Below are 15,629 nucleotides of genomic sequence, written 5' to 3'. Positions count from 1 at the left end.
CCTGCGTGTTCATACCGAGGAGCTCGGCTCTGCCCTGGCCCCACGGCAGGGCCAAGATGAGCCATGCACACAGCAGTGAGGGCTGCCCCAGGCTGACCCTACAAGACCAGGACCCACAGAAGGGGGCCAACTGGCACCCGGCGAGGCAGGTGGCCCAGGGCGGTCTGCAGACTTGACCTTCCCACCTAGAAGTGCACAGGACAGACGGCAGATCCCCCACCCCAGCAAGATCTCCCCCTTAGACCCCGAGACCAACGGACCCCATTTCTCAGCTTGATTTGCCCTGACGATGAGGAAGAGGCAGCAGTGATGACCGGCCCCTAAAACCTCTCAAACCACCTAGAAACTGCCCTCCTGCCTGGAGGGGTCTGTGCCCGATCCTCACCTTCCCCGGGGACGGTGCCCCTGCTTCCAGGCAGGGAGAGCCCGTAAGCCTCATGCCCATGACACCATCTGAGTCCTCCTGGCACCGCCTGGCTTCAGTCTGCTGATGACCGCACAGGTGTGGGCGAGACCCCTCATGACTGTGGTTGCAGAAGCCCCTCTGCGTCTCCAATAGCTGCCCAACAAAGCCATCCCCCCCACCCACCCCCAGCCCTATGAACTGCACCACTCAGACCTGAGGCATAGCCGGCCATGCACTTCTGGCCAAATTCATGAGCTTGGGTTCTCATGAAAGCTTCAGAAGTCTGCCCAAGCATTCGGGAAGCTTCTATGAGCCCCAGCTGTGTTCCACGGATATTACCTGCCAAGGGCCTCAGGTGCCCTGGGGGAGGACATCAGCCCAGGGCACTGATGCCTCAGACACTAAGCAGAGTGGAGGTCAGCGGCCGGAGTGGAGGTGCGGGGACCGAGTCCAGGGGTGGACGAGTCTGCCAGACTGGGAAAGGACAGAAGAAGAAGCAGGTGGAAGCTCAAGGTGGGTGTCAAACAGGAGGGGGCCCCCGGGGGCATCCCAGCACCCCTTGAGCCACTATCCACCCTCTCCTTCCCAGGCAACAGGGAGGCTGATGTGGAGGCGGGGTTGGGGCCCAGAGCGGGCCTATAGCCTCTCTCCTCCAGGTGGGTGCAGGGTTAGGGAGAGTGGGCCAGCCAAACCAGTCCAGGAACCCCTGCCTGGCTCCCCAGGTCCCAGACTCCCGCCCCAAATGGCTCCTCCCAGGACAGGCAAAAGAAGTTTCGGGGAAGGTGATGAGGGGCCACCTGTCTCCCCAGGACGAGGACCATGATGGCAGCTGCAGAGCTCGGAGGAAGCTGAGTGCCAGGGTGGAGAGGTGCCTGCAGGTAGCGAGGAGGGTGTGCAAGGAGCCGGCCCCAGGGTGTGGGTGCTACTCGGATAAACCTCAGGGTGAGCCTGTGTGAGGTGGGGGTGTGAGCAAATCTGTACTTGTGCGTGTGCATGTGTGTGTGTGTGTGAGCGCGCTGGGGTGGGATGAAAGGAGCTGTGGGACAAGTCGAATGTGCACGGGGCTCCACGGTGCCCACCCCTGTGGGTATGAGAGTCACAGCTGCTCAGGAACCCCAAAGGCTGGTCACCCCAGACCGGGGTCCTCGGGGGCCGAGGTCCCTTGCACGGAGCTCTCGCTCCTCCAGTACAAGCAGGTCCCCAGAGTGCGGTGCCCAGATCTTAGCGGCATCCTCTGCCGACCCCAGCGCCCACCAGTCACTGCCCAGTTGTGGGGACTCCATGTCAGGAAGGCACCACATGCTTGTGGCTGAATTTAACACAGCATGAATCTCGTTCAGCTCAGAGCCAAGATGTCACCTGCCAACCCTCCCCCACCGTGAACCCAGCCCTTTTTGTCCCCATGGGCGGCGCCTGCAGGACCCACCAGACAGACAGGACAATTCCAAAAATAAATGAAATCGAAGCAAGTCAGCTGGTGGAGAATCCAGCATCTCACCACCAGGAATGGAGGGTCTGGTGGGTCAGGAAGGTGAACGAGTGAGGCGGCGTGTGCTCCTAGCTGCCCTAACCTGCACTCCACTGTCTCCCCCCACCCCCGCCCCTGGGCTGCATCAGAGGCCACGTGATGGAGCAGGAGGGGGTGTCACCTGCCTGGGGCCCCAAAAGGAAAGTCGGGAGGAGAGCCTGGCTGCCAGCATGGAACTCTGCTCTGCAGAGAGGGAGTCTGGACTCTTCCTTACTCAGCACAGCCTCGCTGCTCTAAACACACTGGACTCCACTCACTGTGTGCCTCCCTCCTCCTCCCCTCCGACTGCTGCTGACCCTGCGGTGGGACCACTCCTACTGCTCAGCCCACCTACTGTCATTCCTGGGATCAGAGGCACGGGTGGGTGGTCTCTGAACGTGGGCTGTGGGTCTCTTCACAAGGGGTACTAAGCGCCGAGCACAGGGTTGTCAGTTTCAGCAAGAACAAACCATAAAACTGCAAACACTTCCGGGGACAAAGTCCAGTCTCACCCAGAGCCCTCGGCCTGCCCGTCTGCCCGCAGGAGCCTAGAGTGTGCTGAGCGGGACCTGCCCAGGCAGCAGCTAAGCCGGATACAGAGTCAGCACCCGTGTAGACGCGCTGGGGAGCCCGCTGGGAGCCACAGAGAGGGGCTGGCTCTCCAGTGTGGGCATGGGGTGGGGGGGGGGGTGCTGAGGAGCACAGGTGGGCCATCGGCAGCCCTGTCCCTCTGGGTGAAATGCAGGGATGTATAGTGGGACACGGAATCCAGCCTGGGGTCAGGGACCACACTGGCCGCACATGCTGCCCTCAGAGCCCCTGGGTCCACAGCCTTGGAGCTTCTCGCTGGAGTCCTGCACCCCTGGCTCCTGGCAGCCTGAAGACAGCTGGCTCCACAGCTTTCCCTGCCCATACCCACCACTGGCCCTGAAGGTTCCGGGGAGCGAGAGGACTGGGAACCATCTTGCCGGGCCACAGGAATGCCACCCCAGCTGGCCATAATAATCCTGTTGCCAGGATACAGGTGAGAAAGAAACGTATGGTGCTGGATTAGAGTCTAGACAGTGTGACCTTTCTCCTCTTTCTCCAGAAATGGGGACCCAAGTCTCAGTGTCACGAGCTGATAGTTCGGATAAAGAAGGACACTGCTTGCAGTGCCTCGTGGAGACATTCTTGTGGCAAAAGGGCCATTGTACCTGCCCGGGCAGCGAGCGCCAGCCCAGGGCGGAGCCAGCTGCAGGCCCTACACAAAGGGGCTTTCATCCGAGGGGCCCCTCATGTCCTCGGTTAGCAACGACCAAGCTCGCAGGCGGAAAGGACATAAATCGAGAGGGAGAAACTCCCATGCTTGCTGCAGACGAAGCCGGTGTGGTCTGCAGCCAGGCAGAGCCCCGCGACCATCGCGGACATCACCACAGCTCAGGGTCGGCCACCAGGCCCAGGAATGACACAGGCCATAAGGCCTCAACGTAGCCTTAGGGGCATGAAGACTGGGGTGGAGATGGCACGGCTTCACCTTGGCAGAGGCAATCACAAATTGGGTTTGGAACAGTTCACCCCACAGCCAGTATGTGGCCTTCCCAACATGCACACCCAGGTCTGGGGAGCCGGAGCTCACAAAAGGGCAGAGTTGGCCCGCTGACCACTGAGAAGGGGCAGGTGGACAGCAGGAGGGCAGGACGCATGGCCCACACCCCTTGGCACAGGGGCGGTCAGACCAGGACCCAGAGCTGTGAGATGCAGGGCAGCGAGGACACCCAGGAAAGAGGTCGCAGGGGCCCCAGGCCCCGGCACATGGACAGGCCTGGTGGGCCATCCAGGGGCCAGTTAACAGGCACAGGGAAAAGGCAGGGAGCCCCAAGGCTCGGGCAGTCACAGACAGTAACCATCACTGCTGATACCATGATGTCCACTCAGGACACCATGGCACAAGGGGGTCTCTGCAGACCCCACTGTGCCTGGGGCTCCCAGAAGCTCAGGCCTGGTGCTGCCCTTTAGGACGTGGCTCCAACACGCATGTCCTGAGCCGGGAAAATGGGAGACACTCCTCGGCACTCAGACCTTTAGAAAAAGCATGTGATGGCACAAGGGCTGTTCTTGTGAAGAAAAGGGCAAAGATCAAATCAGACTCTTCCAAACACCTACACTCAGAGTGAGACAACGCCCCGGAAGCACTCATCATCCCGGAATGTCCCCAAGGGATGCTGGCGTGTAACTGGGAAAACGACGGGAAAGGAGGATGGGGTGAAGGCGGGTGGGGCTGCGGCTTTAGAATTCAACCACCCCGTGTCTCTGGCTCAGCCTCTTCATTCCTTCTGGGGCTACCGAGTGAATGGACATGAGTTCGAGCAAGCTCCAGGAGATGGTGAAGGACAGGGAAACCTGGCTGGCCTGCTGCAGTCCGTGGAGCAATAGAGAGCGGGACTCGAGTGAGTGAGGAACAGCTACCCAGTGTCTAGTAACTAGTTAGGATCCAAAATCCAGTTCAGCCTGCACCGAGTGGGGTCTTCAGCGGGGACTGAACAGATCAGGGTTATCAGGCTGCTGTGGACAATGCTGCCGCCCAAGGCCATGGATTCTGGAATCTGGGCAGAGGAGTGTGCCTGCCCCTCCTTTGTCCCATGGCCTGGAGGAGGCAGGGAGTGGGGTGCTACTGCACAGCCTCCCCACAGAGCCCCCTGAGGCCCCTGCCAGGAAGTGACCTCCAGGCTGGGCCAGCCCTGGCTGCTCCCGAGGTGGCTGGCAGAGGGCCTGCTGGGGGTTGGTCCACTTCTGGAAGTCAGGGGACGAGAAGGGGGGCGAACCAGGCCCCGGGCTCAGTCCCCAGCTCCTCTTGGCTACCCGCCACCATCGCGTGCTGCCCAGGGGACATAAAGCCAGGCTTGCCGGAGTCAGGCCGACCTCTTAGCTGCACACCCTGCCTCACATCTCTGCTCTGCTAAGTACATGAGCTCTCAGAGAGGTCCCTGTGCCAGAGTAGAGGGTACAACAGCCTGTATGTGGGCAACAAAGACAGCATTTACATGGCAGGAGCCCACTTCGCAGACTGGCCAGTGTGGCTGTTTACATAAGTGAAGCAAGTCTGTTCCCCAGCTCCCACTGGCCCTTGAATCTCTCAGGATCCAGACAACTGAAGGTCCACCCAGCACCCGGATAACTGAAGGCCCATCGTGGATGGCTGAAAGTCCACTCAGGCACTGGTCCATTCGACGAGCTCTGAGCACTGTCCACTTGCTCAACAGCGGGTCAGCTTTTCTTTATAAAAATCTTCAACATGCCAGGGTGCTGGGCAGAACTGGCACTTTTTGGGAATGTGCTTTTGTGCCATTTGCCTCATTCTCCAAAAATAGAACAAAGTGGGTCACTGTCTGACCTTGTGGAGGATAACACCCAGCCCCGCCCTATGAGGGTCCGGCCAGCCAAGAGTCCCAGGACAGCACCCCACACACAGTCGCTTTGCTCACAGGCCCATCCAGGCATTCTCGAGTGTTCCGCCGTCCTCCCTGGCCACGCTCATCTGCCCCCTGTCCACCAGCTTCCCCCACACTCAGGCTTCCATCACCAGTCAGAGCCCAGCCCAGCATGTCGGAGCCCGCAGTGCCACAGGGGACACGCGCGGTCACTCTGGGGCTCGGACCCTGAGAGGTCCCTAGGACAGGCCTGTCTAACCTCTCCACAGAGAGCCGCAGCCCAGGGTGCAGGACACACAGGCCAGAGAGTGGACCCTCGGGACTCGGGGTCAGCAAGGAGACTCCAGGGCGCCCACAGGGCTTGGGGGGCATCCCAGGGCCTTTGAATGTATTTAAGTTTCCACGCCGACGGGAAGCATCACTTTACAGATGATAGGGTTTGCCATCACTGCAACTCCACCCCTTTCGGTGACCCAACCACACACACTGGACATAGTCGTGTGACCGCTGGAGCAGATGACCACACATCAGGGGCTCAAAACCACAAGAGCTGTGCTCCTATAGTTCTGGAGGCTGGAGGTCTAAGACCCAGGTCAGCAAGACCGTGCTCCTTCCCGGGGGCCCCTTGGGCCGGCATCTGTAAGAGCCTATGCACTTCGGCTCACAGCCCCTTCCTGCATCCTCCCATCTCTCCCTCAACCTCTGCCTTCATCATGTCTCCCTGTTCTGACCTGACCCTCGGCCTCCCCCATCCCTTCGCAGGACCTAGGATTACACATAGGACCACCTGGATAATCCAGGGTAATCTCTGCAGCTCGGGAGCCTTAATGCCATCCAAAGTCATTCTCACCACATAAGGCAGCGTTTGCAGTCCTGTGGATGCCGACACGGATGTCCTGGGGCTGAGGTTCAGTGGACCATGTGCCACGGGAAGTAAAATTTTAAATGCGGGGAGTGCTTGTCTAGGTTCCTAAATGTGGACAAGTTAGGTGTTTGGACAGTGAGCTCCCTGTCTGGGGGTGGGGGTGTAGGGGTGTTATATCATCCCGGGAGCAGACTGACTGGCAGCTGGCTCTCCCGAAGGCCTCCGGCTTCTGCACCCAGAAGGACCATTCATCCACACAAGCCAGATCGGAGTCGGCAGGGAAGACAGCCCAGGTATGTTAAGAGGTCAGATTTCCCCACAATGGCAGTAAAGGCTGTGTAGGAATGGATGGTGTCCATTCTCAGTTATCTCACAATATGAGGTTATGAAGGATCGGCAGAGCATTGCAGATTCTGAGTCACCGCCAGCTGGACCCGAGTTTCCCAGGGATGGAGGCTCATTTTAGCCAGAAACAGGAAGGCCCTGGCTGCCCTGTGGCCTGGACTGAGACGGTTCCCCTGGTGCCATGGGGATAAGGCTGAGATGTGAGGACACAAAATAAGCAGAGGTCGCTGCCAACACTGCCCATCGGGGTAACCCTGCAACCCCAGGACCCAGAGAAGTGAGTAAAGTGTCAGCCAGAACCTGAAACGGGGCAGGAGGGCAGGGCCAGGAGGGGCATCTGGGCTCAGAAGGGACCATCTGCATCCCCGCCCTGGCCAGCAGCCAAGAGGCTGAGGAGCAGCCAGGCGGTGCTCAGTGAAGGGACAGAGGATGTCTCCCTGCAATAATGGTTTACCGTAGAGAAGGCCTCCCCCAGCCACAGCGATGGGCTAACTCCACAGGGCACCTGCCCCTGGGAGCGGAGGTCTGGCAGCCCTCTCCTGGGGGGCCTGCCTTCTAAAGCTCTCAGGCCCCCCACGAGAGGAAGGAGGGTCAGTGCTCGGTCACTGGGCAGTGGCTGGGTGGGGCAGCAACTGGAGGGGTCTTGAGGCGCAGGGTCAGGTGGGGAGACCCCGAACGTGAGCACAGACAGGATCAAGGGTGGCTTCCCTTTGTCCTGGCTGGAAGGCCGCGGTGACCGAGGGCAGAAAGGATGCTGTGCTGCCTGCTGTCTGAGCAGACACCGCCTGGATGACATCCCAGCAGGCTGAGCCTGGTTCCCGGCACTGACAGGGCCTTGACCCAGGAACCCAGGAACCGGCCTGGCTGGTGGAGAACAAGAGGCCCCGTGGAATCTCAGTGGGAGAGTTTTCAAAATACAGCAGCCTCGTAACAGGATCCAACAGGCAGAGGCAAGTCTGCGTTCCCTGGATTGCTCCCATGGGACGTGTGGGTGGGCGAGACTGCGCTGGCCCTGGGGCCCGAGCACTGGGAGGGCTTCGGGCCTCGGGGTGAGTGGGCTGCTTTGTCTGACACTCATGATCGTTTCAGCAGGCGCAGCCCACGGACAGGGAAAAAGCACAGAAACCACGTTCCGGTCACGTGGACCCATTTCCTGCTCTCACCAGGCCCTCCTCTGCGCCCCACCCTGGCGGCTGGCTGGGACCATCCCTGACATGATGTTCCGGGAGCCCAGTAAGGGCTGTCAGGATGCATCCATCCCAGGGAGCTCCCTGCAGAAATGCCCTACTCAGGTCCGCAGAGCCCACTGTCCTTCCCAATTTATAGACCAGAGGCACAGAGATGGTGAGGAATCTGCTAAAGGTCACATAGCACTAGAAGGCAGAACTAGAATTAAAACCTCGAGCCTGGGCACTCAGCCCACATAGCAGATGGTGTCCCAGCCACAAACACAAAGTGGCCAGCTGGGCTGCCTGCCAGTTGTACTACATGAGGATTTAGTGACCCCACACTTGTTTTCTGCAAGGACCAGCTCCAATTCCATGCCCAGCAAGGTGGAGTAAAGAAGATAAGAGCCCCATGTGGCACCTGGCCCCCGGGGCTCTGCCAGCCCAGCCCAGTTTGCCTCTTGGAGTTCTCCCAAGCCCATACCTCCCCCGAGACGTGGATGGGTCCCAGTGTGGTCCCTGAGCAGTGCCCCACCTCTACAGGAAAAAGCCATAAAAAACAGAAAATAAAAACCCCCCAACTCCATGCTTTAAGGAATTCCAACCCTGCCCACAAACTAGAAACTATGCCAAATATGCCCCCTGCAAGGTGACACCATAGACGGACATGATGATGAGGAAGGCGATGCAGGGACAAGGAACAGATGTCAGAGCAAGGAGATGTGTGGAGGCCGAATAACACCAGCACCTGCACCCTCACTACAGAGAAACCACGTTTCTCCACTTATAACAGAAACAAGACTTTCAAAGCAACAATGTCAGCCCTGGCGGCTTGGGCTGAAAAGTCGAAGGTACCTCCTGTCCATCTGGGGGGATGCCCACCCCCCCCGCGGGTTCCAACCACAGCCACCTGCCCCCCCCGCACTCGGCCCCAGCACTAACAAGGAGCCCCCCAGATGGGGAGCTCAGACCCCACAGTGGATGTACTGAGCCAGCCCTGTGTCACCAGGGACACTGCTGTTTACCTACCTATCGGGCCAGGCAGGGCGCACGCAGAGGTGCTCAAAGGTGAGTCAGGAAAGAGGAAGTCGATGGCCCCAGGCCAGGAGGCTGGGGTCACCACCCACAACCTGCCAGCCCCAGACTGACTGGGGTGAAAGGAAGGCCTTCCGAAGTTCTCTAGTGCGAATCCTGATGCTGTCCCTCGAGACTCGTGAGCCCTCGCTTGGGAGAAACCCTGACTCTGTAAGACTAGCGTGCTGGCACAGGACCCAGGGTGCTCAGGGAGGCAGGGCCCCTTCCGAGGGTCAGCACCCCCTGCATCAGGCCCTGGGCCAGCTGCCGGGGGTCCCGGAACATTACCTCCTACGACCCTGCCCTCCTCACAGCACGGGTGGGGGGTGGGATTTCCCACCTGGCACAGTCACAGCAGCAGAAGCCATATTTTTAAATCACTGTAGTCGCACCAAGATGAAGTCCCCTGGTTTGCCTAAATGGGAATGAGGAAGAACTGTGTCCCTTCATCCTGGAAGCCACGGGGCCCCTAGATCCAGGTCCCAGCAGGTGTGCCCCCCACCCCACCTCCCGGCAGCTGGTGGGCACCCCTCCCCCAGGCCCTTCCCATCCCCTCTGCTAGGTGGGAGCCTGAGCATAGTACACCCCTGCTGGGATGGGCCCTCCAGGCCCTGCTTTCTCGCCAGCTCAAGTCTCAAAGCAGAAGGCGCCTCTCAGCTCACCGAGAACCGCCTGCGCTGGCAGGCTCTGTGCAAACAACAGACCCAGCTGCCTGAGCCTGGTACCAGCGCTGAGATTTGAGCTCAGACTCAAAACAAGCAGGCCTGACTGCCCGATCTGAATCTGCTCAAGGAACAGAGCAAAGAGTAAAATGAGCACTGGACACCAAAATTAAATGAATGACTGGATGAATAAAATAAATATATAAGGTGTGATATCTGCAGGTGTTCTGTCCGGGCTCCATGAAAACCACTGAAATCCGTCCATCAGGAGCACGGGCAGGTTTCTGCAGTGTCCAGCCAGACCCCCCACAGTGACCCATCACCTAGATGCTAGCTCCGGTCACACAGTCCCATCCTGTCGCCCTGCGGAACCATCCTTAAGCCCTCAGTTCTGGCCTCATGGCCTCTGTAAGAAAACACCCTGTGAAGGTCAACTCTGACCATGGTCAGTGCCTGGGCCAGCTAGACCCATGGCAGAGCCACCTGGTTATCCAGAAACCAGGGGTGGCTGTGAGCCCCACTTGTCACCCCAGCTCAGTGCTGGGTCCCCCTGCCCTATCCCACCAGCCTCATCACGGTGGATCAGCCCTGGAGCGTCCCCATCTACAAGCGTGGAATTCCAGAAAGATGTACTGGCCTGCAAACAAGTCCTCCTTCCTGGGCGCTCGCTGAAGACAGCCAGGAGGCCGTGCTGAGGCTTGCCTCCTCTGCTGGAGGAGCTGGGGCAGTGGACGGGCCCTGCAGGCAGGCTGGCGTAACACAGACTCTGCCCCACAGCCTCCAAATTTCCTCTGACTCAGCGCATCTGTGATCTAAAGCTCCTTCTGACAGGCGTTCAGAGCAGCCCAGAACCGCCAATGGAAAACATGACCCCGGGGGCCAGCGCACATCACCCATCCACACCCTGCTGGGACCAGGCTGTACTGGGGAGCAGCGGGGCACTGTGTCTCCTGGAGAATCCCTGAGCAATGCCGTGGGCACTGAAAGGTCCCCGACAATGGTGGAGATACCACGTGCTCAGTCGCTTCAGTCATGTCTGACTCTTTGCAGCCCCGTGGACTGTAGCCTGCCAGGCTGCCTCTGTCCATGGGATTCTCCAGGCAAGAATACTGGAGTGGGTCGCCATGCCCTCCTCCAGGGGATCTTCCTGACCGAGGGATCAAACCCGGGTCTCCTGCATTACAGGCAGATTCTTGACCACTGAGCCACTGGGGAAGACCGCTAGGAGATACCAACGCAGCAGCAAACACGAGGCATGTCAGACACCAGTGCAGAGAGAAGCTTCACGGCGTGGCCACCTGCTGCTCGGGGCACCTGCCCCAGGTTAGGGCAGGAAACCGAGGCCAGGCCCACCACCCCTCCCTCTGCTCCCAAGGTGGCGGGAGGGTAGGGTGGGGCTCAGAGGCCCAGTCCTCCTCAGGAAGGAGCTGTACCTGGGGCAGGGCTCCTCCCAGGCCCTTTGCCATCAGATTTGGGAGGCAGGCATGCCCAGAGGAGCCACATGACCTGGCAGGTGGGCAGAGCTGGGGGAACTCCCCAGCACACTGCAGCAACCCCACCCCCACTCCCCCGCAAAGTTCTCCTTGTCCTGGGGACATTGCCATCAAAATATATCAAATTCAATCATCTTATGAGCATGTTAAACATATATTTTAATTTTCCCAGTAATCTCTCCCCTATTCCCACCAATAGCATCCAGTTCCGGGTAGTTCTGTGTGTTAAATCCTGCAATGTCACCTTCTACCCAGACATCAGACAGCTGGTGCTTGGCCAGCTGTGTTCTGCAAAGAGGGGCCATTGTGGGGTTCTCTCTCAGATGACAGCTAACCCAGATCCTCCAAGTTTCTGAGCAGAGCTGAGACTAGAATGTGCCATCTGTGGTCTGCCCTCACAGGCACCATGGTGGCCACACCTCCCTCGACCAGGGCTGCAAACGGGCATGTGCCATGGGGTGATGGGTGGCCATTGAAGACAGACATGGAGCAGGGATCTGCTTATTAGCCACAGCTGTGGCAAGACCAGCTTGCCCCTCACCCACTGCATCCGACCCCTGAGCACTGGCAAGAAGTCAGCCCCTGGGCCTGGGGGCCACCCCCTCTGCTGACCAGTTCTTCCTAATAGTGCTCAAACCACAAGAGGGTTTGCTAGCCATCACGTCAGAAGACTGGTCTTGGCCCATTCTGCCCCCCACGGAGCCCCAAGACATCTCCAACAACCCAGATGAAGAGAGCCAGGCACTTTGGTGGGGAGAAAATGAGTGTGTGCATGTGTGTACACATTTGTGTGTGTACATATGTGTGCATGTGTACACACATGCATGTGCACGTATATACATCCATGCATGCACATGTGAGTGCATGCATGCAAGTGTGTGCATTTGTTGTGCATGTGTGCACATATGCGTGCATGTGTGTATATTTGTGTATGCAAGTGTACATTTGTGTGTGCACATTTGCAGGTGCATTTATGTGCACATATGCTTGCATATTTGCATATGCATGTGAAACATTTATGTGTGTGGGTGTGCACATGTGTGTGCACATTTGTTGAGCATGTGTGCACCTGTATTTTCAGGGTAAAGTAGGCCGGGCGGGGCAGGCTCACCCAGCCCCTCAAGCTCTGGATGGAGTCAGTTTCTCTCCTTCTAGGTTTCTGTGCAAGGATTTTCCCCCTCCTCCTCCTCCTTTTAAAGGAAAGCAGAAGTGCTTGAAAAACAAGTTTTGCTGAAATTCAAGACTATCTTAGAGGTCCTGCACCTGAACCTTGAAGACTCCCCAATGACATGGCCCCTCGAAACAAGTCTGCCTTGGATGAGAGCTCCTTCCTCAGCTTAGGTCCCTTACTCAGGTCCTGTGGACCTGGAATGAGGACACTGCAGACGTGGGGACACACGGGGTCTTGGCTGTGTCTTGTTCAAGCCCAAACCCTGCAGGACCACCCAGGAAGTGGGGGAGGGGAACCACAGCTATCAGCTAAGACCTGGACCCACTGATGGACGCTGGGAAGTCCTAGTGGTGAGAAAGGGTGGGACACACAGGTCTGGGGGTGTGGGGTGGGGGGAGCTGAAAGCCTGAGCCCAAGATCACATGTGGGAGGGGCCAAAGACAAGATGACTCAAGTGATGCTCTTAGCCTAGTCCCTGCCATCCTGCAAATGCCCACTGGGCAAGGTCCTTCTTCCTCAGCCCGAGAGGACTGACCCACGGGCAGAGGGCCTCTGTAACAGGTGCCACACCCATACTTCCTCCAGGAGTGGGACCGCAGGCAGCTCTGGACCTCCAGACTGTAAAGTGTCCCTGTGGGTTCTGGTTATGCGGGAGCTCATGGCACCAGTCAAGAGCATCAGGGTGACATGGCAATGCCTCAAACAAAACAGCAAGAGACTTGGGGGAGGGGTCAAGTGCAGCTCAGAGACAGACATGGGAAAACCCATCATTTGAGGTCAGAAAAAATGTTAAAATCAGCCAACAGGGCTTAAGTTTTTGACTCCCAAGAGGAATTCTGAAGCATTTCCAGGACAAATTGAGCCCCTGCTAAGTCAGGATTTCACATACATTAGCTCTTCTCCAACAGAGTCTAGAGGGGGCACCTATTACCCCATCCCAAAGGGATTTGGCCCAGCACGGACAGGACCTGAGTTTTCCCCAGGAGGGGGAGGGGTGGGCAATGCACAGCCCGCTGAGCCTGCTTCCTGCTTTAAGCCCCAGGGAACAGAAAGAGCTGCATTCCATCAGGCACCTCGGAAGGGGCTTCCTTCCTCCCAGAGGGCCTGGGACTATGCAAAGCCCCATAGCAGCCACGTGGTGGGACAGAAGATAAAACACACCATTTCTTGAGCTGTCACGCTCCCCCCACCAGTCCCAGAGTCTGCTTTAACTTGAACACCCTCTGAGTTCTCACCTTACTAAAGCTTGTGGACATAACATTTTATTTTTCCTTCTCTAATGCCCAGTCATCACCCTTGATTTCCTCCCCTTGGTCACAAAACTTCATAAGCTGAGGTGTGGATGCTTCAGTGTCCTTCCTTTCCCAAGAGGATGCACGATTATAAAAAAGGCTTTGTGGTTACACATTCCTGCACAAGCTTGAAAGCCACAGCAGTAGTTCCAGGAGGTCATAAGGGCCCCAAGAAATCCGAGGACCCCAGATCCCGTCAAGGACAAACACTTCCTAAAAGCACCCCCTCCACCCCCCAGGTTAACACAGATACATGAGGAATTACCTGCTCCTCTACAAACAGGTGCTTTCCACACCATCTCTTTAAAAACGTCTCTTTATGAGGTGGTTACATTTTTTAAAGGTCTGCGTTGCTATTTAACCCGGTGACCAAGCTGATTGGAAACAATGAAGCAGATTACCCAGCTCATGCCCCCTCCCCGCCCAGCTGTGGCAGCAGGTGTGTGGCCGCTGTGGTGACCACAGTCAACTGGCCAGTCACTCTGACCACGGGGAGAGGGCTGCCCAGGACGGGTGTCAGGGCAAAGGGTCTACCTGTGAAAATACACCGACTGTTTGGGGGTGGGGGCTCCCCTCGGGTCCGGCAGCCCTCCTCCCCCCACCGCGAGCTCCTCCTGGGACTTTGCGGGGGCCTGTTGGGACGAGGACCTGGGCGGCCGTCTGGGTGGGAACGGGGTCCCCCAAACTGGTAGCAAAGGGAGTTTCCGTGCGACCGGAGCGGCCTTCCGGAGCACCGTCTGCGGTCCACGCGGGAGAAGCGGCGAGCGGGCGCCGCCAAACAACCGACCTCCGCGCATTGTTCTCGCGGCGGCTGCTCGGCGCTCGGCCGCATCAAAGGGACCGCGCGCAATCCGACACCACGGAGGGCGCGGGGACAGAGGCCTGGGGCCCGGGACCCGGGCGACGCACAAAGACTGGCCCTGGGGAAACCTGAGCACTTTTGCCTCAACAGGTTGGAAACCACACGGCTGCGCTCCGCACCGCGCCGTCCTCCCCAGGGACCAGCCTGACTCCGCGCTGTAACGCCGGGTCCCAGAGGTACGACCAGCTGCAGCCGCCCAGGCGCTGGGAGATACTAGGGCGGTGACGGCTACACAGGCCTGGGTCGGGCGTCGGATGCCCGGGCGTCTCCGAGCCACCGCGCGTGTAACGGCCGCTACTACGACCTCGGCCGATCCTCCGGGCCCTCTGCCGCAGCGCTGTCCGCCGAGCGCACCAACTTCCCCGCAGAGTCCCCGAAGTTTGGTCACGATACGAGGATCTCAGGAAGCGGACCGTCCGCACCATCCCCAGCCAGACCCGCTCCGCGGTCCTGGGCACGCCCAGGTGGCCCGAAGCCCGCAGTCGAGGACACTCCGGACATACGACCCCGGCACGACCCCGGCCCCCTCCAGTCGCCGCCCGCTGGCCAGCTGCACGCGTCGGCAGAACCGGGACAGCCTCCCAGGACCGAAGCCGAGATGGGCTGGGCTGAGGCCGTAGTCGCCTGGGACCGGCCGAAGACCCGCACAAAGTGCGGCCGGAGGCGGGCGTCCCCAGCGCAGGCACTTTCGTGCGGGCACTGGTCTTACCCGGCTCGGCGGACGCTGCGCTGACTCCAAGCAGCAGGACCAGGTGGGCGAGCAAGTCCAGGAGGCGACGCTGCCGCGGCCGCAGCCAAGGCCACCTGCGGGCACAAGCCACAGGTTAGGGCTGAGCGCGCGCCCCGGTTCCCCGCCCGTGCGACCTCCCGGAACCCGTCTGTCCGTGGCCCTGCGCGGCCCGCACCTCGGCGCCATGCTCCGCGAGCCGGACGTCTGTGCAGCGGGATGCTGCGAGCTCAGCCGCGGTGTACCCGCACGGCCAGCGGAGCTCTGGCCGCCGCGGGGGCCAGGCCGGTGGCGGGGGGCGGGGGCGGGGCGGGCGGGGGCGGGGCTGGTCAGGGGGCGGGACGACGGGCCTGGGACGCGAGGACCGACCGCGGCAGGGGCGGGGCGGAGGGTGGGCAAGGGGCGGAGCAGGCAAGAAAGTGGGGACGGGCCCTGGCAGGGGGCAGGGCCGGACGCCGAGCACTGCACGCGGCCCTGGGCCCGGGGCGGAGAGTAGATCTGGAGGGGAGAGGGCTTCGGACCCCCGACCTGGCTCATCGGCCTGTCCCCGGGTCCTAGCACCCTTCCTGTGCAGCCGTGGTGTTTCTCCCGCCGCCTCAGCAACACCTGCCCCTACCGCTGCCCACGACGGCACCCAGGGTCTCGGGCT

At 59.7% G+C, this 15,629-nt stretch overlaps 1 protein-coding gene across 2 annotated transcripts in view; it reads right to left on the bottom strand.

Annotated features, from left to right (window-relative positions):
• COL18A1 (collagen type XVIII alpha 1 chain) overlaps window positions 1–15,254 on the bottom strand; it is a 96,346-nt gene extending 81,092 nt beyond the window's left edge. For both annotated transcript variants that reach the window (XM_070466887.1, XM_070466888.1), the window contains exons 1-2: window positions 15,159–15,254; window positions 14,963–15,057 (exon numbers count right to left, since the gene is read on the bottom strand). In XM_070466887.1, coding sequence (XP_070322988.1) covers window positions 14,963–15,057; window positions 15,159–15,169 — 106 coding nt within the window. In that variant the 5' untranslated portion in view covers window positions 15,170–15,254. The remainder of the gene's footprint in view (window positions 1–14,962; window positions 15,058–15,158) is intronic.
• Between the last annotated feature and the right edge of the window lie 375 nt (window positions 15,255–15,629).

This window comes from Odocoileus virginianus, chromosome 4, assembly GCF_023699985.2.
Source record: "Odocoileus virginianus isolate 20LAN1187 ecotype Illinois chromosome 4, Ovbor_1.2, whole genome shotgun sequence".
NCBI lineage: Eukaryota > Metazoa > Chordata > Mammalia > Artiodactyla > Cervidae > Odocoileus > Odocoileus virginianus.
The sequence above is the reverse complement of the archived record's forward strand: the minus strand, read 5'-3'. Positions and strand labels throughout refer to the sequence as shown.